At 37.8% G+C, this 23009-nt stretch overlaps 3 protein-coding genes across 8 annotated transcripts in view; all 3 read left to right on the forward strand.

Annotated features, from left to right (window-relative positions):
* The first annotated feature begins 734 nt into the window (after window positions 1-734).
* lsg1 (large 60S subunit nuclear export GTPase 1) lies at window positions 735-5723 on the forward strand. Its single transcript, XM_043252924.1, has 14 exons — window positions 735-1176; window positions 1649-1775; window positions 2324-2444; window positions 2566-2652; window positions 2738-2824; window positions 2927-2987; window positions 3064-3240; window positions 3367-3690; window positions 3770-3871; window positions 4063-4206; window positions 4345-4468; window positions 4546-4625; window positions 4721-4894; window positions 5012-5723. Exons 1-14 carry the CDS (start codon window positions 1075-1077, stop codon window positions 5186-5188), a joined length of 1887 nt encoding a protein of 628 aa, XP_043108859.1. The 5' UTR covers window positions 735-1074; the 3' UTR covers window positions 5189-5723.
* A 218-nt stretch (window positions 5724-5941) lies between these two features.
* On the forward strand, window positions 5942-14359 carry tmem44 (transmembrane protein 44). Its single transcript, XM_043251596.1, has 9 exons — window positions 5942-6206; window positions 6283-6412; window positions 6894-6984; window positions 7090-7250; window positions 7384-7470; window positions 8072-8242; window positions 8333-8554; window positions 8652-8795; window positions 10674-14359. The coding sequence occupies exons 1-9, from the start codon at window positions 6061-6063 to the stop codon at window positions 10866-10868; spliced, it is 1347 nt and encodes a 448-aa protein (XP_043107531.1). The 5' UTR covers window positions 5942-6060; the 3' UTR covers window positions 10869-14359.
* A 2218-nt stretch (window positions 14360-16577) lies between these two features.
* atp13a3 (ATPase 13A3) overlaps window positions 16578-23009 on the forward strand; it is a 33683-nt gene continuing 27251 nt past the window's right edge. For 2 of the 6 annotated variants that reach the window (XM_043251878.1, XM_043251879.1), the window contains exon 1: window positions 16580-16760. The gene's annotated coding sequence lies outside the window, so the exon portion shown is untranslated. Of the gene's footprint in view, window positions 16761-21070; window positions 21170-21278; window positions 21414-23009 lie in introns of those variants that run through there. The other 4 variants (XM_043251875.1, XM_043251880.1, XM_043251877.1 and 1 more) reach the window with 4 other exon arrangements.

Consider the following 23009-nt stretch of genomic DNA (forward strand, 5'->3'; position numbering starts at 1 on the left):
TGAAATGTTTTTCAAAGCAAATATAACATTTACTGATTTCAAAATTAGCGCATAGCCTTTTTAAATAATAACAACAACAACAACAATAATAATAATAATAATAATAATTGTATTGTTAATAATAAACAATTAATTTAAAATTAAATTCATTTAAAAATAATAACTATGTAATATAAATGAATGATCTTGTATGGTTGTTTCATTTTCATTTTAACCTAAACCTATTATATATACTTGCAACCTCTAATATATTGTATTATTAGTAGTAGCATTTTTATAGTGATATGTTATATAAAAATTATTTAATGTACCATAATTATTATTAATTATATAATTAATAACTGTTAATAATAAATAACAGTGTTGTATAATAGTTCATTAAATACAGATTTTTAAGCATGCATGCAACTGATAATATATTCAAAATTTTATATATATATATATACAATAACAATTATGTAATATAATAATAGTAATAAATATGTTCATATTTATTAATGCAATAAAATGTTGTATTAATAACGAATAATTAAATATTTCTATTATAATAATCCATTATGTATTATAATTGTCCCTCGGCTACTAGAGAGGCATGGTTTTGGCATTGGAAAGGTTTGGCTTGTTATGTGCTGCTCTCTGCTGGTGGTTCATCAAAAGCGCAAGGGAAGGTTCAGTCGGGGTTTGTTCAGTGGCTACTGACGGTTCTACATCCGGAACCTTCTTTTTATGTGCATTGGTTTTCCGCGGACATTTTTAGTGAGACACTTGGGACAAACCAAAGGTTTAGAGAAGATTCGACTTTTAACCTTTTTCTCAGACAGTTCCACCAACATTTAAACTGTAAACACAAGCACTCTACTAAAATGAACGAACCAGAATCAAAATAACATTATGTTCGGCATCTAAACGGATTAAGGCCCTGAAGCAAAGGTTCCTCTCATAGACCACTCCGTGTGACTTCCTTCCTCTGCCATAACAAACATCTCACACGCGTGAAGTTGTGTCCACTCGGATGTCCACGAACAGATCGCTGACACATTTTAATGACTATTTTACCGTGTAAAAGTATATAAGATGGGAAAGAAGAAGACTCGTGGAGAAGGTTCAGGGTTGGGGAGAGCTTTATTAAAGGAGAGACTAAACGCAGGCCGTGGATACAGAAGAAATGACACATGGGTAAGAAACTGTGACAGTCAGATCCTGAAGTTTTTTACTTTACCTTTACCTTCACATGTAACTTACAGAACATCGTAGACGCAATATTGAGCATTTATAAAATAAGATCAGAAATCTTAATATTTCCTCACATCCTCTTATTAGGGGAAAAACATAGAACCAACTGCAGCAACAAACATTTATGGATAATTTAAAATGTGTGTGTGTGTATACACACACACACACACATATATATATATATATATATATATATATATATATATATATATACACACATACATACATACATACATACATACACACACACACACACATACAATTTTTTTTTCAGTGCATAGCATCAACAAACAATATCAGTAAACCTAAAAATGCAGACTACAAATTATCTTGAAATTATATCTTTTTCTTTATGCAAGGCAAGCAGTTGAGGTGATGTGAATCTGCTGTATACGGCTTGTTTTGTGTCTTTTAGCTTCACACCAGTGAACTGAACGATGGATATGATTGGGGTCGACTCAACCTACAGTCTGTCACGGAGCAGAGCTCTATGGATGACTTTCTGGCCACAGCTGAACTTGCTGGAACTGAATTTGTTGCAGGCAGGTGTTGACTATATCTCTGGTTAATTTGTACGATTATATTTAGGAAACTGGTTTATTTTAACTAAACATTTTGTTTTTATTAATTGAAATAATTTATTTAAAGTTAAATAACATACATTATATAATAAATACTAGAATCATATTGTTTGAACCTAATTAAACCATAATGATAAATGTTGCAACTAACTGAAATAAGGTGGAGATTACTTGAAATAAATAAAAACTAAAACTGAAATAAAATAAACCTAAAACCAATATAAAAAGACTATTAAATTGACAAAACGCTATCAAAGAATTCAAACGAAAAATGAAAATATCAAAATAATGAATTAAAATAATTTATGCAAAATGTAATATTACATTAATAACATAAAATGACATTGCTAGGAACAAAATAATAATAAGCTAAACATAAAATGACAGCACATAACAAAAAAGTAAGTAAAAGTTTTATTAAAACTATTTATGAAAAAAGTTAATCGTATGTAAATAACTTTAAAATAACATTGCTAGGAATAATAAATGTGTTATTAATGTTTTTGCAGAGAAGCTGAACATAAAATTTGTCCCAGCTGAAGCGAGGGCTGGCTTGCTTTCTGCTGAGGAGTCCACACGATTAAAGAAGCTCCATGAGGAAAACAAACAGTTCTTACGAATTCCCCGGAGGTATGTTAAAGCGCAGTCCAATGTGTTTCATATAAACATGTATGAAAGTTAAATGAGTTAAATAATCTGTTGTAGATACACAATTATGCAAAAACTAATAAATTCATCATTTTCACCACAGGCCTCTCTGGGACGAGAGCACAAGCCCCGAGGTTCTGCAGCAAAACGAGAGGGACAGTTTCCTTATATGGAGAAGAGAACTGGCTCGGTGAATGTTTGATCAATTTAGTCCTTACACAAATCTTGTTCTCTAAGGGGATAGTGTTTGTGAGCAAATGCAATTTCTGTAATAGGTTGGAAGAGGAACAGAAGTTGATTCTTACCCCTTTTGAGAGGAATCTTGATTTCTGGAGGCAGCTTTGGAGAGTTATCGAGAGGAGGTGAGCTCTTGCTTGCCTTTTTAGTAGAATTGATGTTTCATTTGTGTTCTCCAGTGATGGTTTCTTAGAGGACTTTTTTTTTTTTTTTTTCTTCATCTCCAGTGATGTTGTGGTTCAAATCGTCGATGCCAGAAACCCGCTTCTCTTCCGCTGTCCAGATCTCGTAAGCAACCGAAACATCACATGAAAACAATAACACTTTTCTTTTATAATCAAGCTTTCAATTTTGTCTCTGTCAGGAAAAATATGTAAAAGAGGTCTCGGTTCATAAAGTGAACATGCTTCTGCTGAACAAAGCCGACCTCCTCACTAGAGAACAACGGCGAGCTTGGGCCCGATACTTCCAGAAAGAGGGCATCCGAGCGGCGTTCTGGTCTGCTTTGGCTGAGGCACAGCGACTTGAGGCCGAGGAGAAGGTAATATACGGAGCTGGTCTGCAGTTATACACTAAAGGGCTTTTTAGCTGTTAGTAAGATTGAATTTGAGCTTTGCAGTTTTCAGATAATTAAATATGCTTTCATTACTCGTGTTTGGGGGTTAAGGGAGAAGAGCCGATGGACCAAGAGGATCAGAGCGATACAGAACAGGAAGCAGCCTCCAAAAATGTCACAGATCTTCATGAGGATCCTAATCCTAATGAAGAGGAAGATGAAGAGGAAGGAAGAGTCTTTGTCGATGAGACAGAATGGCAGACGTGCTCTGAGGAATCCGGAGATGAAGATCACTCTGAGGAGAAACCGGAATCCACAGCCGTTTCATCTTTCTACAACTCCAGCCGTTTGTTACGCAAAAATGAGCTGCTGGAAATGTTTAAGGGTGTGCACTCTGGGCCGACATGCAAAGATGGACAAATCACAGTCGGACTGGTGAGCCCGAGTTACATCTCTGCGTTGTAGCAAACATTGTAACTTCATATTCCTATTTCAACTCTAAATTCTCTTAAAGGTGGGATATCCTAATGTTGGAAAAAGCTCTACCATCAACACCATCCTGAGAAATAAGAAAGTCTCCGTTTCAGCAACACCTGGACACACAAAGCATTTTCAGGTGCTTCCTAATTAATAAACGATTGAGTCTTGACATTTTTCACGTTTTTGCCTCTGCATCACTATTGGGGACAAATGACATTATTTATCTGTATACCCATCAACTATCAGACTCCCTGATTGAGTTAGCAATTGGGAAATCTGTTCATTATTGGGCTTTTATGAACTGTTTGCTGTGTCCACATGTTTCAGACTCTGTTCGTTGATCCTGGTCTCTGCCTGTGTGATTGTCCCGGACTGGTCATGCCTTCTTTTGTGTCCACCAAAGCTGAGATGATTTGCAGCGGGATCCTACCCATCGATCAGATGAGAGATCATGTTCCAGCCGTCTCTTTGATAACCTTTTTAAACAGCAACCATCATGATAATTGCGTTTTTTTTTGTTGTCTCTTATCCTTGCCAAGACTGCTTTTATTTGGTCAAATGTAGAGTAAAAACAATACTGTGAAATATGGTTCCCCTTAACCTAAATACGTATGTCAGACTATCCCTCGATCTGTGCTGGAGGGGACCTACGGGATCAACATCATCAGACCAAGAGAGGACGAGGCCCCCGATCGCCCCCCCACCCACGAGGAGCTGCTCATGGCATATGGATGTCAGTTTCATTCACACCATGTACACATTAATGCATTTGGCATCACACTTTACCAATAAAAACGTATTGTAATGCAGATATGAGAGGTTTCATGACGGCACACGGCCAGCCAGACCAATCAAGATCAGCCCGTTACGTCTTGAAAGACTATGTGAATGTAAGCGCCTTTCGTTTGTCACTACTAGCTCTGTATTGTAGTCGTGAACATGCAGAATAGGAGACGCTCACCTCTTCCCTCCTGATTTTCTGCAGGGTAAACTGCTTTACTGCCACTCTCCACCCCACATCAACCCTAAAGACTTTCAGCCTCAGCATGCCAGGTTTACCAGACCGAGCGGAGGAGTCGGACAGATCAGCAGCGACGCCGGCAAACCATCGAAAGTCAAACGCATAGAGAACACAGTGGATAAACATTTCTTTCATCAGGTGAGATTTAACTCTTCAACGGGTTTATTTTGTGACTTATCGCATGGCTATTGAAACAGTTCATTTCACTTTGAAGTTGAATCCCTCGCAGCACTCATAATCTGTCGTGTTTCATAGGAAAACGTGCAGGCGCTGACCAAGGGTGTGCAGATGGTGATGGGTTATAAGCCCGGAAGCGGTCCTGTTGGACCTGGAAGTGCAAACACAGAACAGACTGGTAAACCCTGGAAAAAACATGGCAACCGGAACAAGAAGGAGAAAGTGAGAAGACTCAATAAACATCTGGATGCATAATAATCCCTATACTAAGATTTTTTTTTTTTTGATCGGATACTCTTTAATGCAAAGACTTTAATTTCACCATGTCTTATACCTGGATGGGATTAAAAAGTGCTGCTGGACATTCCCCTTTGTATGAAATGTCATCACTCATAATAATAAACGATCACTCTGTGTTTAATCAGTGTACTGGATGAAGAAAGTAATGGACACAGACAAACGCTAATAAATAAAGATCTCATCATGATGTCCTTAAAAGCACTTTTGTTATTTACTAAAATTATTGATTTGATTTATTGAATACGTGGTTGACTAACAAAGCTGACAATGATCATATATGAAGAGTTTTTCAGTGCAATTCTCTCTAAATTCTCTCTTTCTCTCTCTAAAGCCTTATGATTAGTACTGTGTTTTTGAGAGAGCATGAAATTGTATGGTAGTAATAGACAAACGTTACATTTTTAAGGGAAATATTTATGTAAATCTATAAGATAGAACGTGTATATTTTGATGCGTAGATTTGTCATTAAATCGTGCAAGTTTCTTACTACTTTTAGCCACACGTACTTCATTTTCGGTGATAAAATGTCTAATTATGTGCATTTTGCGCACACACATATATGATAAAAGGTAATATTACACATTTCTGAACCTCTGTTTTAACGTCGATTCGTCACTTCGCGAGACTCTTTCTAACCGCAGCCTTACAGCCAATCAGGTGGACGGAAATCACAGAGCGTATTAATATGCATGAGCTACGCACGTGGGCGTTACCTAAAAGATACAGGTGATTGACAGGTGGTTCACTACCATCCCTGCAGCTGGCAAGCTAATGGTAGAAGTTAGAAATACATCTCCCTCAGCGGGTGACAGCATAAACCAAACATATGGGTAACATTACAGTTTCAGACATTGTCCGGCGATGGAGTCCGGAGTCGGTTAAAGGTTGTTTTTCGACACATGAAGGCCATATTTGCATCTCGGCTGCTTTTTACGTCTTGTCTGCTTTGATGCTACTGTTTTCCAGTTCGCTGTGAGTGCCGTCCTGTAATTAAAAAATAGCCGAGGCGCGTAAATGGATGAACTCATCTTCTGTCGCTCGCTTTCAGTCTTCTCTATCACAGATGCAAAACGCGACGCAAGAGTTTTGGCGACGAAGCGTTCAACGCTCTGTACTGTTTCGTGGGGAACCTGTGCGGCGCGGCAGGCGCTTCGCTTTCCAAACAGTTTGATTTTCAGGTGAGAAAGCGGTTAAAACTTATCCTTTTCTATTACTACCTCGCCAACTTTTTTGTCAATGCCTATCGACTGACAGCGACACCTACCGGAAGTGAAGCGTAGCGTTCAACAGCGTGTTCCTGCTTTGTTTATTTATGATGCATCAGCTGCACACGTTAGACCAATATTTTACGGTAACGCTTGGTTTATACATTTCTGAACACTGATAAGGTGTTACCAAATATATTGTAGAAACCTAATGTCCTGCTTTGCAACGATTTCTGTTAAGCTCTGTATTTCCAATAGTTAAATTGAACTATATAACCCATTATAATCCACAACGTTTATCATAATAATTCACTATTCTTTAAAAAGTAGTAAGTAGTATGCACTGAGTACTGGGCAGTGAGCAAGTATGCTGTTTCGCAGACAGCCTAACATGGGGCGTTTCGTAATAAACAAGCTTTAAATGAAAGCCGCATGTTATTTCCATCTGTTGCAGATTTCTATGGCTTCATATATGGCAGTTTTGGATGTCATCCATTTCTTGTCTGTATCATTCTCCATTTATTTATGGTATAAGTCTAAAATGGGTAAGCGTTTGTATATGTGTATAGCTATATAGCTCTGTCTTAATCACTCGTTGGTATAATTGTGCTTTCTATCACAATAAGCGATTTGTTAATCATGTTCTCAAGGAAAGAAAATGAGAATGGTGTCCAGAAGAAGGAGGCAGAATTTTCTAGTTGTATCTCTGCTTTTTGTAATGGGTGGCAGCGTTTACATGGGTTTACCAGTCCATTCGAGTTCACTAACGGTATGTCCGACCACGAGGAGACCACTTGGCATATTCCTCAATGTAAGTAAAGTCATTCTCAAAAGAGTTATATATCACCATATCTGATGCTATATGTAAACTTGCACCACATGCAAAGTCACGCTTGCTTAGAACAGACCCGTCCGTTTTTTTTGCATGTGTCTTTTGGGAACAGGACCATACCGAGAACCTCGGTTACGTGTTGGGGCTTCTGTCCTTTGCAATCAGCTGGACCGCAAAGTTTCCCTTCATCCCGAAAGCAGTGCGTAGCATTGGTGAACGCTTTTGCAATCTAAATAATTATTTTGAGCTCTTCTTTCAATCCCATTATCACGTCTGCCCTTTTGTTTGGTTTTAGTCAATTTGATGAATATCTTTCCTAAGCATCAGAGGCGTTTGATTCTTCATCAGAACAAATTTGGATTTCGTATTGTTTAAAATGGATGTCAATGGCATTGTGTCACCGAATGGATCTTCTGTAATGAATGGGTGCCGTCAGAAAGCGAGTCCAAACAGCTGATTAAAAATATCCTAATAATCCGCACAACTCCAGTCCATCAGTTAACAGCTTGTGAGGAGAAAACCTGCGTGACCCAAGACATTTTTAATTTGACGTGCAGCTTGGGCGAGGAACTGGAGTGGTGTGGATTACTTGCTGTTTGGACCCTCATTTTGAAGGCACCCATTCACTTTAGAGGACCCACTGGTGAGAAAGTGATGCAAAGCTTTTGTGACGTTAAAATAAATTAATCTACATCTGGATTGCTTAAAATTGTCAACAGAACATTAAATAAAAGAGCAATCCCACACTACCCTATATGCACTTTGTATAAGCGGTCTAACTCTGTCTTTCCTTTCTCTAGAATAGAGGAGAGCAGAATTCTGCAGTGCAGGTGTCCTCTAGAGTTCTTTCTTCTGCAGCTGGATCTCTGTACGCGTCTGCCATCCTTCTCTACGACACACAGCTAAGAACGGTCGTCAAAGCAATGCCGTGGATACTTTCTGCTATCAGCGGTGCCGTTCTGGATCTTTTTGTATCCTTTGACACAGATCCAGCGTGTCTGGAAAGACTTCGTTGAACGTACCAGCGTTCTCAGTCACCTCTTTAACTGTATGTTTTTCAGATTGTGGTCCTCATCTGTTACAGAGCCAGCCATAAACGTCCTTCTGTCCGGTCTCTGGACTCGGATACTGAGTCTTTGCTAGGTGACTCTTCTGTCACAGGTCAGCTGCGCAACAATAATGTTGAATGCTGCAGGAAGAAACACCTCTCAGCGAGAGGCATTTCTCCCAAAGGGTCTGACATGGGACTCTACATGGATGTCAACATACAGCCAATCAGGAAGGTTTGCTCTTGTTTTGAGTTTTAACGTCTCGTGGTGTGTTGAACAGCCCATAAGGCGATTGATCATCGTGGTTTTATTTGACTGGTGTCTCTTCTAGGTTTGTCTTAAGGAGGTCACCATCTCACGGGACGGCTCATCTGAGAATCTTCCTCTAAAGAGGACCGTCAGGGTGGTGCGGGTCGATGAACATTGTTCCTCTGGTACTTCGACCGATTCGTCCTCTATTGGCTCGGAGTTAGAGGTTGGAACACTATTTCTTGTCTTTGCACATTGTATAGCCCATATATATATATATATATATATATATATATATATATATATATATATATATATATATATATATATATATATATATATATATATATATATATATTTTATACATATATTTTTAATGTATATATTTTAAATATAGTATAATTCTTGTATAATTCTAATATTAAACAAATAATACACTTATAAATAAAATATGTAATAACTGGGGTCTTGCAGTACTGCTTTAGGAGGGTAGATGGTAGTAGAGTTTTAAAGACAAATCACATTTGTGTCAAATAAATATGAGTTTCTTGACAGTTTTTCAAATGGATTTATCAAAATATCTATTCTACATACTTCTTGGACACTTACTGACACTTTGTATATGTAATCAAATTGTATATGTAATCTAATCATAGAGTATAGCATCTCGATATTAACTTTACATGTCACAGTTTTGCTGAAATGTTGTTGTGCAGCAGTTCCAGTCGTTTCTTGGCTCTCTAAATGGCTTTTGAGAATGCCAAGTGATTGAGGATGTCATTTAATCTAAGACAAAGGCAAATCGCCCTGGACGAAAACAATTGAACTTTGTTTTATTCACTAAACAGGAAAAAGCTAAGCATGTGAACCGCCTCAGTTCAGCGTTCAGACATCTGATGTCAAGAGCAATCCTCCGGTGATGAATGTGTGATTTCTGATAGCGGTTACTGCAGGCAAATTGTTCAATTTCTGTTAGCATCACTTACAGGCAGAATTGTGATGGAACTCGTAAGTAGGACTCGTAACTATCTGTGAGAGTCTAAATAAAATGGATCTAAAAAAGTATCTAAATTCAGAAATTTTTTTTGGGTACAATTATGACCCGAACTATTATATCCAAAAAAAATGGGAGATTCCTGCAATTCCATTCCATTGTGTCACTTACTGTAAGCAGTTGTGAAAGAGAAAGCTGGGCTTGGTGTTCCAGAAGTTCATGTTGTTGCTTGATTGTTTTGCTGTTAAAGATCTATAATAAAGGAACAGGGCAGGACCTTTCTGCATCGGAAGTGGTACAAAATGCTTGTTCAGTCTAGAGGAGATTTGGCCCTCACTCTGCTATTTTAGGAGAGGGTCTGTCGCCTGCCCGATGTGTGGAGAACAGTGGACAGGCCGAGGGCTTTTCTGTTCTTTGAGGAGGGGTTGTTTGTGTCTGCGTATGAGTAACTAAACATTCCTCCGATATGAGACTTAAAGGAGTAGTTTAGCCCGAAATAAAACATTACTCCCTCCGAATCATACACGAGCTCATGTCGTTCCGATCCTGCGTTAGATTCTTGGTTCTACGTAACCCAAGAGTAAATCATCCTGAATTATTTATTAAATGCATTTTTTTCATGTGATTTATTTTTATTTCTTAAAGGAACATTCACTAAATTTATTGAATTATTTGTTAAATTGCATGTCAATTAATAAAATGTATTTATCTGAAATGAATTGTTTCTTAAATTCTTCTTTTAGTTTATTAAATAATTTTTATTTTACTTAGGGTTTTTTATTAAATGTGTTTTTTTTTTGGATCCTTTTTGTTTGATTTACATTTTTTGATCATTAATTATTTATTATACATTTTATTAATGCATTTTTATATATTAAAGAGATATTTCATTAAATTTGCTAAATTATTGGTTCAATTAAATATTAAAGGAATTTCATTTATTTCTTAAATTCTTCACTAAATGTATTTAAGATTTTTTGTTTTGTTTTTATTTTTTGCTTGAGAGTGTCAATAAAGTAAAATTCTAAATGTATTAATATTTATCATCTTATCATTCGTGAATAGTTCTTCTAGTAAAAAACTAATTATTTATTTATTTCATTTATTAAGTGGGACTTTGAAGAAACAAAAACGCGGTGGATCCCGGTAGAGGAAGCTCCAGAAGATCTGCAGAAAGCTGAGGCGGTCCCGCTCCAGGAGTGGCCAGCGAATTCGAACCAGACCAGCAGACCCGGTTCTCACGTCTGCTTCTGCAACCGCGCACAGTTAGTGGAAAAGTTAGCGGAAAAGTTAGCATCCACATAATAAGACGACAAAACCTGGTGCCACTGGCTAACATGCATTAACATGATTTAAGTGTATTTGAAGTTCAATAAAGTGTAAAACTGTATATCATTCATATACTACTTAAAATATATGTTATTGTGGACATCACTGGCATGTTTTTTATTGACTTTGTGTGACTGTGCACATTTTTGAGTACGCTCAAAAAGCCAGAAGAAATGATGTAACTCGTACGGTACCTCAGTACCTATTGTTACCAGCTTTAGAAGGCTGATCTACACTTGTATCCTTCCCTCACGGCGACTAAGGCTCCCAGCACTTCCCTGTCATTCACGCTGACGACTTTTTCCATTGTCGTCCCCTTTCCTCTCCAGAGCCATGCTGTTGATTAATGGGATGGCTCTGAAAACCTTATCAGACCCGTCGTTCTCATAGACGATACCGAACACTGACAAATGAAGGGAGGTGTCACATAGACTGCCCTAATAAAAACAATATCACCCTTTTGCAGGCTCGCCAGGTCAGGAGGTCACTTCCTTTATTTTGATAGTTTCTGCCGGTTTATTTGAGCTGGACTAGACACGACCCAGCAGCCTGAGATAAGGCACAGAGGAGAGTGTTTTCAGCGTCTTCGCTGGTAACCAGACTTGACCTGCCTTGGCTTGTGACTTTGCGTCCCATGCTCTTTGTATCTCAGTCAGTCGGGTTTAACGGATGGATATTGGACTTCCTCAAAGCACGATAGCAAGACAATGTGTTGATTAGAGTATGTCGAGAACATGAGGGCTTTCCTTGCCCTGGTGGGTTTGCGTTGGACATGTGAATAATGTGCAGGCCCACGCAGAATCAGAATGACAGAAATTCCTGTCATTAACAAAATTCTACACATTCTGTCTTTTGCTTGTTTGTTAAAAAATGTTTTCAGAAGACACACGCATACACATACATACAGGGTGACTTGAGAAGTTCTGTGTTGCTGCCTTATGTTATGCTGCCCTACTGCTTTAAATGCTTTTCCATCAATCTACAATCCATACACCAAAGCAGGGTTTTAACATGTATGTATACAGTATCTATTAAAAATAACTTAATTGATTCCACTGCATAAGTATTCATACCTTTATCAGGCTCAGGAGCATTAATGTTGCTGCTGCTTATAGATGTAACTTCACTTCAAGTGAAGTTAACTTGTGGCAGATTCAGTTGTATGGGCGTGATTTAGTAAGGCACTCACTGGTGCTGCACAGTTCTTGCTAAAATGTGAATCACTATTTTTATGCATGTGAATTGAGATCGTAATTATCTTATAATTAAATTAATTGCAAAAAAAAAGAGAAAAACTACCTATCAACATTTTAAGGTTTCAGGGAGGAACCTCTCCTATTATGTGACTAATAGTAGGTAGCACAGATTAGCGTTGTTGAGGTCAAAGTATACTTCGGCCATCCGCACACTGTCTGCATGCAGGCAATATGTTGAGAACGCACCGACGGTTAAACCACGAGGTAAATGTTGAGGCAATGCAAGTCAAGTAGGTGGTACAGTATGGAAGGCTGTTGAGGCCAAAAACCAATTTGTATGAACAGAACGCAGAAAGTGATTGTATACCCGAGCCTACAAATCACTTGAGAAATAGCAGAACCAATAAGGGAGAAGAGAAAAGTGATTTGAGATTTGTTGATTGGTGATCTAATAGAGAAGGGAGAAACCTACAGTGTTTTGTTATTGTCCCTTGTCCCAATGACCCTTGAAGGCAGCATGATCTGAACGCTGAGAAATGCACAGAAATTATTTGCTGTCATTTAGAAATGAGATCGCATTATTGTACGAATGGAGCACACACATCTTACAGCTTACATCTGAAAATGCATGTAAGAGGAAAAAAACAAGCCCTGAGGCTAAAAACCTGTAGAGCTCACAAACAGGATTGCAACAAGCCAAACATCTGGGGAAGAGTTCAGAAAAAATTCTACTGCATTGAAGGTTCACAGAAGCATGTAGCCTTTATTATCTATCGTGGAAGATATTTGGACTCTCCCTTTGCCTTCTGGTTAAATTGAGCAATTGATTGAGAAGGGCTTAGGTTAGACTGGTGACCAAGAACCTGATGGTCAAGTTGAGCTCCATGATCATATATGCAGATGAGAGAAACCTAAAGAAGGATAAACATTACTGCAAGACTCCACCGATTTGGGCTTTAGGGCCAGACTCAGTCCTAATCTCATAGAAGACACCTGAAAATACACTTGGAATTTGCAAAAAAAAGCACCCAAAGGACCCTCAGACTGTGAGAAACATTCTTTTGTCTGATTAACCTCAATTCTAAGCATCATGTTTGAAGGAAACCAGCTCAGTTCATCACCTGCAGACTGTGCCGAGGGACACGTCAGAGTAGAAAAAAGCTAAGTATTGAGATATATTGAGGCCAAAGTGTATGGGATAGCCTTAAAAACCCAGTCCAGAGCATTCAGAAGCTCAGACTGGCCAGAAGGTTCATCTTCCAACAGGACAGTGACCCTAAACGCACAGCAAGAGTGGCTTATAGACAGCCTGGGATTGAACCCAATCAAATATTTCTAAAGAAACCTGAAAATGTGCATCTGCCTCCATTCAACCTGACAGAGCTTGAGGGGTGAAGAGCTGAGGAGAAGAGTGGCAGATGATTGACAGATGCTGTTATACCCAAAAAGACTGTAAAGGTGAAGGTAATTAACCGAGTTAAGGGTATGGATACTTATGCAATGTACTTATTTGTACTGTTTTTTGCTTTGTCATTATTGTGAATGGAGTGTATACTGATGTGGGGAAAAAAGTTGAAACATTAATCAAGAACATTTTAAGCAGAAGGCAGAAACGTAACGCATTCGTTTTTTTTTTTTTGGTTTTTTTCCTTGAAAATTTTTTTGACTTTGCAAATTGTTTTCTTTTTGTCTTTAAGACAAAACAAAACAAAAATGGGTAAATTTGAGACCTGCTATTGTGAGATATGTTTACTCCATATTGTTGTATATCATTATTTGTTCTGTGTTTTTCATTGAATGGAAGTCAGTAGAGTCCAACATTTGTCCCCACTGCCTTCTTTATTAATATCTCTTTCCTCCTTTTTGCAATAAGTGTAATTTTAGTATTTACTCCCTAAGAGGGTTCGGGAAGCAGCCACATTCTGTGGGTTTAAATCTAGATTTAAGACACGTCTATTTAATCAAGCCTACACTTAACCACATAACACACTAATACACTTTTATAATTCAAATCAGTTAAAGGACTGCTAGGCTGCATTAATTAGATTAGCTGGAATTGGGAACACTCCTCATAAAACACAATGTACTTGTGACATCGTAAAAAGAATGGCAATATTATTAATATTAGTCAGTTTCTTTGTCATTCTGTTTCTCAGCTTGTATCTAGATCAGATGGTGGATCAGCTCCCAGATATGACGTTCATCTGAGACCAGAACACACACACACAAAAAAGTCCTTTACACTATCTGACATAGCTGCTGGAGGTTAAGTGCTGGGCGTCCGGCCAGAGAACTGGCCCCAACTGAGCCTGGTTTCTCCCAAGGTTTTTTTTTTCTCCATTCTGTATGGAAGGGGTTTTGGTTCCTTGCCGCTGTCGCCTCTGGCTCGCTAAGTTGGGGCACTTACTTTCTAGCGATTATCATCGATTTGATTACAGAGACCATCTCCGCATTTAATAACAAATTGTTCAATCTCGTCATCATACATACCTATCATTGTATTCTTCTACTTTATACTATTCAGTGCTTTGATGCAATCTGTATTGTTAAAAGCGCTATATAAATAAAAGTGATATTTTTTAATATTAGTTTTTACTGGCATTTTGAATTTATATGTACCAATTTTTATTCTTTTTTATTTAATAAAATTTTTAATTTTAATTTTAATACTGATGCTTCAACTTAAACTTACAGTATAATTTCTAATATTTCATCTATCATTTACATTTTATTTCAGTTAACAAATATTATAATATTTTTATATTTTAATGATAATAACCTCTTTGGAAAAACACAAAGGTGAAGACATTTATTTTGGGGCGAGCTATCCCCTTAAATTTGTTTTTAATGTTATTGTTTCCTCACTGGGTTTTGTGAATGAGGGAAAAAAAATATCTTCAGACTGGTTCGAATTTGAACTCAGACTGCTGATCCGTCGTTTCACAGAGCCCCTGACGTAACGCGGCGTGGATAATGCTCTCCTCTGACGTCACTGAGCTCCGCCTGGGCGTCTGGGCGAGCTCGTAGCTAATCCTCTCCCCCCTTGAACTTGGAGAAATGAAAGCAAACTCTCCGGTTTGTTTAAATAGGTGGAATTCTTGTTTGCACATCTGACTCGAAGCACGGATTAGAACATCTGAACCTGCGGTCATGTGCGAGGACTCTTGTTTTCTTTTGCATCGGCGCACATGTCGTCTTGAACTTGCTACGAAGGGCAGAACGAGGTGGCGTGAGCTCAAATCAGCCCCTTTCTCATAAGCCATTAATGTTGTTCAGCCGAGAATGGACAATCAGAATATTGCATATTCATCCGTTTCCTGAGTGGTTTTTGTCACAAAGAGGGCTAATCAGAGAAACGGTCGATTTATTCAGTCACTTATAACAAGAGGCGGTCACATCACGCTCTCTGTGTAAATTATAGAAGAGCAGTTACTAGCTAGACCTCATTTTGACTTTCAAAACAGCAGGTCTAAAAGGTTAGATTGACCTTTGGATGGACAAATAGATGAAACATGGACAAATAGACAACTCGTTCTTATGTAATACAACTTGTCAGCCTAACAATACAGCTTTTACTTATTCTTTACTGACAAGTTGCACATCATATTGATGTTGCTGCCGTTTTAAAAGCATGCTTAGAGACGGTAAACTAATCTAGGAAGTGGAGATGAACATGTATGAAAGACGAGGAAGGTTTAGCAATCTATCTTATATGCTGTTATCTGAATATAATTAAGACCTATCACTTTTTTATCAGTATGTATGGCGTGTTAATGCATTGCACGATTAGATAATTCACTCTTTTAGCGTCAGTAAAGATTTGCTCAGGGCAGTCACATGGCTCTGCGGTGACATCATATCCTGAATGTCATAGAAGAACCTACAGAAGAAATTGTGCAGCAATCCTCGGGAGGATTTTGAAATTATGCTTTCGAATGAACTCTCAAATGAACAGATATGCAAATTTTTTATTTTTATTTTTTGTAAATAAATCAAAATACATTGCCTTCCTTCCTCAGTACTTGAAGTTGAGATGAATTCTGCACAGTTAAATACCGTAAAACATTAAACATTTAAGAGAATTTTTTTTAAAAATAAATCTTAAAAATATAAATGTTGTTTAGGCCAAAAATATTGTAATTAATAAATTGTGTAAACATGCATGGTGTGTAAATTCTTAACAGAGTAGTGTTTTAGATTCACTTTTGAATTCGATATTTTACTAGGCCTACAAAATTAATAATATTGCCCGCTATTGTTCATGCTTCTATCACAGTACTACGGTAATTCGGCAAAGTGTAGGACCTTACATCCGCTCATGAACCCGCGCGCGCGTGCAGAGAGATACACGCGTACGCATATATCGGCTTTTTGTCATTAAAAACGGTAACCGGTCTGGTTTGGAGCCAGATGGGCCTGTAGCGCGCGCTCACACGCACCTGACGCAGTTCCACGGGTGACCTCATATCCTCTGCATCACTTCCTGTGCATGCTGAGGCAGAACTGGGCAGTCTGGCACATTTACACACACACACACACACACACACATACACACACTCTCTCTCTCATCTGCTGTCAGCAGCACGCAAGAGCCGAGCCCCGCGTCTCTTTGTCCGCGATCCCAGCGCTCTCATCATGACCCAGAGGTGATCCTCGTTCCCGGTGGTTCTGGGTGAGTGCGACTTCAAACACACACACACACACACGTTACACAAACGCACGCACGCACACGCGCGCGCGGGTCTCTTCATTGATGTGTCAGTATGAAGTCATGGCTGCCTGTATTTCTTCCTCGTGTGTCCTCGATCCGTTTATGGGGTTTATTGCGCTATTAAATGACCGAAACGAAGTAGTCGGTGTTTAATAACGCTGCAGCGGTTAATACGTTGATCTATATCCGTCTGTTTAGCCGGTAACGGTGTCCTAATGTGTAATTAGCGGAGTATGTGTACTTTGAATTTTACTCCGTTTTAGGATTCACGTCAAGCGGTGCGATTTTTAAAGTGGCAGTTCGCACTTTATTTTTCTGTCATCGTTTACTCAGCCTCGTGTCCTTATGAACTTGCAGGACATGTTTCTTCTTATAAACACACACACACACACACACACACGAAGGTTAGGCAGGACGTGATGGACTGACAGCCTCAGTCACCGTTCACTTCAGTTGCTACACAGTGTGAGTAAACGGGGACTGAGACTGGCGTCCTCTAGTATTTCACAAAATTATATTATACAAGTTTACATTATTACTTTAAGTAAATGCGATTCGTATTTAACATTTGAATTTGAGCAAAAATGGCCAAAGAAAATGTACATGCTGTATTGTTTTTGTGTGTGTGTGTGTGTGTGTGTGTGTGTGTAGCCTATGCTGATGTTTCAGTTGGGGGTAAAAATCACTTACTTTAACCTGTGTGCTTAATTGTTTTATTAATGGTTGTTTTCAGCATAATAAATGCCCGATGGTAACGGACATGTAGCGATGTGGGACATAATCATCTTTAAATGCTTTATGCAATGATATCAAAATCTCACAATACCTTGTAATTAAAGTTCAAAATTAAAAGCTCCAAACCAAGCACTTGAAAACTTGTCAATTGACCTTTACCTAAATTTTAATTGCGACTCGTAACTCTTTTTACATGATATTTTTATGTCACATTCACGCTGGTGTTTTAGGAAGCCAAAGAAATTATATTAACATAACATAACATAATATACATAACATAACATAATAACAACAATGACAGTAGCAGCCATGTATTGTTAAACAATTTAAGTTTAAAACAATTGTGTATTATTTTATTAGCAAATTAGTGCTTTACGCTACAGTAAGGAGAAATGACAACACCTTCCTAATTTCTACACTTGAAAGAGAGATTTTGAGTTTGACTGCGACATGCACTAAACTTACAGCACCTGCAATAAACGAGCTCACTGCATTTATTCCCTTTGGTCGGAGCCGTTCTGAGGTGCAGAGAACGCCGGGTCACGAGCCAATCGTGTGAATGATGGGTGCGCTTTGCTTCAAAACACCCAGCCAAAACTTAAAAACTTGATGAAGGGATTAAGCCATATTGTGCTTTCGGTTTTAGCTTGGATATTGTGGCAAAGCATAATGGCCCGAAACAAATACATTTTAAAACTTTTATGAAATTCTTTTTATATTGTCATGTGACCACGAGACATTGATATCGCCATATTGATTAAAATGTTACATCCCTGTTTAGATGAAATTAATCAAATTCGGAGCTGCGTTGTTAATGTTTCTGTTAAGCTTATTTTGCTGCTGCCTTTTAATCATTGTAACTTTTTTTTGTACTTTGACTTGTCTTTTGCATTTTTGTCCTTTACATCTTCCAGTATTTGAGGGGGATACACCTGGTGTTAACGTGCATCTCAACGTACATCACGAGCGGTCATTCATTCACTGCGTGTTGATAGAAGCACAAACATGTTTAAAGCAAAAATTAGTTGCTGAGTTAGCTGCATTATCTGAACTTTGGATTTGCTTCAAATAATCTGTCTCTGCATGTTGTTTTCAGACCGAAGAAGTCTTGTGTGCGTATGGACCTTTCCAAATTTTTACGATAAGTTTAAAACCCTGTTTAAGCACCTTTTGCTTAGTCTGGTGGGTTGAAGGTATCAGTGTTTTGAGTACAGAGTGAGTACGAAGTTTGTTTCAAAAGTTTGAGATATAAATATATAAAATATTTTTTTTTTGTCTCAGAGAGAGAGGAATTATGTCTTCTTCTAGCATGCATTAAATTGATTTTAAAGTGACGGTAAAGACATTTAACGTTAGTGGGCGACTGATAATGGTTTTCTTGAAAAGCAGGCCGATATTTATTTTAATTAATATTTAAGCCATTTGAAAATTGATTAAAATATAAATGTGTAATAGAAACAAGTTTTTGACAAAAAATATTTAATACATATTGAAATAAAACTATAATTAAAGAGGAAGTAAGTACTGTAACCAACAGGGCACTCGGCATTCTGGGTAGTTTGAGTGCTTTGGGAATGATATTTTTTTAAATAAAGTTAAAGTAACACTCATTACATACAGCACACTGTGAAAATAACATGAATATGGCAGTGGGCAAACACATAAAGCGCAGCATAATTAAAAATTCTGAGTTTGAAGTTTGTTGATCGCTCGTCTCCAGTGAAGCTGAACTCTGCTGCCTGATAGTCCGTCATAAAGAGAACACACACACACACACACACACACACTTCACAGGATCTTAACTAGATGATATAAATGCATATTTGCTGAATGCAGAGGCAAACGGGAAAGTACTCTAATTTACTAATAATACTAAAGCAATTCTATTACTTTTTTGAAAAAATATTCATTGCTTTGTTTAACTGTTCTGTCTGATTATTAGTTATACTTCTATCCATATTAGACGGAGCTGAATGACGGCGGTAAACAAGAGGGAGAACACAAGCACTTCATTTCTCAGTGCCGTCAAAATAAGTCTTGAACATATCGGACAAACATTAAAGTTTATCGGCCGATATTTAAAAAAATGCTAAATATCAATCACTATTTAACATGTTAGAAAATATTTCTATTTCAAACAGATACTGTGTATTTATCAGCCCAAGTGTTTTCAACACAAGAATAAAATATAAATAAAAAAAAATATATATTTTTTTTGAGCATCAAAACATCATGGAACATGTGCCATGTGAAGTCTGAGTAACTACTAAAAATTCATCTTTGCACAATTACTTATTTTAAATTCTACTAATATTTCACAATAGCTAATGTTTTACTGTAGTGTCATCTGAAGAAATGTAGCTTTAAAAAACAATCTCACCGACCTCAAACTTTTAAATGGTAGAACAGGGTCGATGAATATGAAAAGAGAGAAATCATCATTTAACCGTTTTGCGTTTATTTGACTGCCGAGGTCAAGTGTAGGGCCTCGATTTAGACATTGACGTATGTTGCTAAGATGAGGTTTAAAGGCCAGGAGGCTTCACAACAGCTTTCTAAACATTGCAACACTTTAGTGAAGAGTAAATATTATGATTTGCATGAAAAAAAAAAGCATTAAATCTTAGTGAATCTTTAGCCAAGAGATATGATCGGCGCAGAACCAAAAGTTGATCACTTTGGCTGTTACTCAGTTAAAATGCGTTGTACTCCGGGGGTTGTATCTTTGACGTGATGACAGGGATAACAGTGGAGTTCAGAAGTTTGCCGCGTGGTTTTGCTGTCATGTCCCGAGGAGCTCTGAGGTGATGCCGAGATTACTCTGAGAATACTTTTAGCAGACTTGCTCTAAGACAACAGCGTATGACAGAAAGTCTGCCAGTGTTGAATCAGAGACGAAGCGTGACATATCGTGACACGGTGCAAGTCCCCCTGTGAGGATTTCGGAGTGTTTGCTCTCAGAATCCTCGACGGCCTGCGGAGCGGACAAGACCGCGTGCGGTTTACCTAAAATAAGCCTCCGATCATGGGAGGTGTGATAAAAGACGCTGGGTTAAAATAGTGACCGATGTAGAATTTGGTACCAAAGTGTGAACCAAGCTCACAGATTGCAGCCAAAAATGTGAAACGAGACTTCAAGAGAAACTCTTGACCAGAGAGCATTTTGACTTTTATTGATTTTGTTATTTGAGTCGGAATGGCTGAGGTAAGATACCCGGACGGCAATATTTGATCAAATATTACTAAATGTGAAAAGCTTCTGAGAGCTAATTGTTCTTTTTTTTTAGAATGCTTTATTTAATTGGATTAAACTTGATTTGTATTTTAATTACATTGATATGAATTTTCTTTTTTTTTTTTTTTTGGTCTGTGTACAAATCATCATTCGTGTTTACTTGACCGTGTTTGACCTTTGGTAAATGTCGTTTCCTGCAGATAATATCGGAAGGATCAAACTTTTATGAAGGGTAGTTTACTGTAGGCTGTGGTACTTTGAGACGGGCAGTTTCCTCAGTTTTTTCTTTCTCAAGTGGCACTGACTAAAGTTGCTAATCCAAGACCATGTGGCTAGACTCTGGTCTCCTTTTTTGTTTGATCAGTTTTTTTCTGTCCACCACTGTTTTCGACACTGCTGGGTAGGCTACACCTCTGTGCTCCATCTTTTTTTTTTCTTCTTCTTTTTCTTCTCCACTCTTATTAAATGGGCCGTTGCCATCATTCTTAGCTGCGCAGTCAGCCGTAGTACAATAAAAGTTTGATATCTTGCGTAAAAGGGTCTTGGGATGCATGAGAACCTGAAATTTTGATAGTAAATTTTAAAGGGCTTATCAATAGGCAACTGGATGATTGCTAAAGGAGAAGATAAGACCAGCTTACCAGGTATATTTGCATTTATTTATCTTATGCTTTTTTTAATATTGCTTTTGTATCTTCAAGTAAGTAATAAGCCGTCGCATCAGAACGAGTCTTAAACTGGTTCACAACAGCCGTCTGACATTCGGTGAGAGTTTCTCATGATCAAGAGCTTTGAAGTGTAAGGAGATTGATCTTTTTTCGTTCCTCCTTTCACTACTTTGATACTTTTTGACCCGAGTTAGCGACCGCGGTCGGATTAGAGGATTTTTTTTTTTGTCGGTGCTGTCCTTGACTACTGAAGAATCACTTTCAAAAATGCATGAGAAAAGCACACATTTGTGCTAAACTGCTGTTCTCTGGATCCCGAACGATGGCAAGAAATGTGCCCATGAATTAGTGAAGCGCTTGTCCAGCTGAGAGTCGAGCTGCTTTGCCCAGTTGGTGTTGGAGATTTTGTTTTCCAAAAGTTTTTAGTAGTTTTTTTTCAGTAAGCTTATTAGAGGACGTTGAAGCATATATCCTATTGATTACGTTTAATGTCAGGGCTAACATTTAATGTAGACCTGAAAGAAGCGTTTCAAAGCATGCCAAAATGTAATTTTCTACAGGTTGTACAGTCAGTTCATAATTATGCACTTTCCATCAAATGTTCAAAATTGCTTTTCCCTTAATTAAAAAAAATGACTGCTACTGTAATACAAAGTTAACATGAAGTTTAATGAATACTGTGGTAATCATTCAGTACCATGATATGTATTTGGTGTCATCACTGCACTATGGTACTACCACAATATTTATGGGATTTTATTGCAGGTTTGAAGAGTTTTATAAATTGTTTTGGTTCAAGGTTCAAAAATCTGTCATCCTCAAAGCAATCTCTGATCTCATTATAACATTTTCTATGCTGACGACAGGCTGCTGAAAGAAATGAGGGATTATAGTTTTTTTTTTTTTTTATTGCATGTGCTTTTTGTTGAACTTAGCGATAAATCTGTTTTTAGGCGTTCATCTTTTTATAACCGTCCTTTTAGGTCAAATTAAGAACTGCCAAGCTCGCTCGACGACGTCTGGGATTTATTGCGTTTACCTGGAAGCTGTTGTTGTTGTTGTTTTTTTATTATTTCTCACCATTTTCTTCTTTTTCCTGCTCTGTTTTATCTTTATGATTCCAGACTATATCATGCAACCGAACACACCTTTATTGTGACACATTAACTCAGCGGTTAACTCTATTGTTTAGGACATCTAATTATTAATCCCTTACCGCTTCTCAGCGAATGTTCCACAAGACTTTTCCGTCTTTGTATTTTCTTTCTAAACGCTTTGAATGCAGTAAAACCAGATTATTGTTGTTCAAAAAGAGGAGTAGAATTCAGGTCAGAGTAATGGTGACCCAGTGCAGAAGGAAACGAAACCGAATGAAGAAAGCGCATTAAACCCCAAACGTAACTTTTTCTTCTGAAGGCTTCCATGAATTATCTCCAGGGCTTACATTAGATCTTTGCGCATTGTTAGCCGATGTCTTCGATGGGTGGGTGGTGGGTGTTGGTGTTTTCTCTAGAAAACTGAAGAGAACTACGTCTGATTTCTGGAACGGCTTGTGTTTCAAAGAGTTCCTGT

The sequence above is a fragment of the Puntigrus tetrazona genome, chromosome 11 (genome assembly GCF_018831695.1).
Source record: "Puntigrus tetrazona isolate hp1 chromosome 11, ASM1883169v1, whole genome shotgun sequence".
Classification (NCBI taxonomy): domain Eukaryota; kingdom Metazoa; phylum Chordata; class Actinopteri; order Cypriniformes; family Cyprinidae; genus Puntigrus; species Puntigrus tetrazona.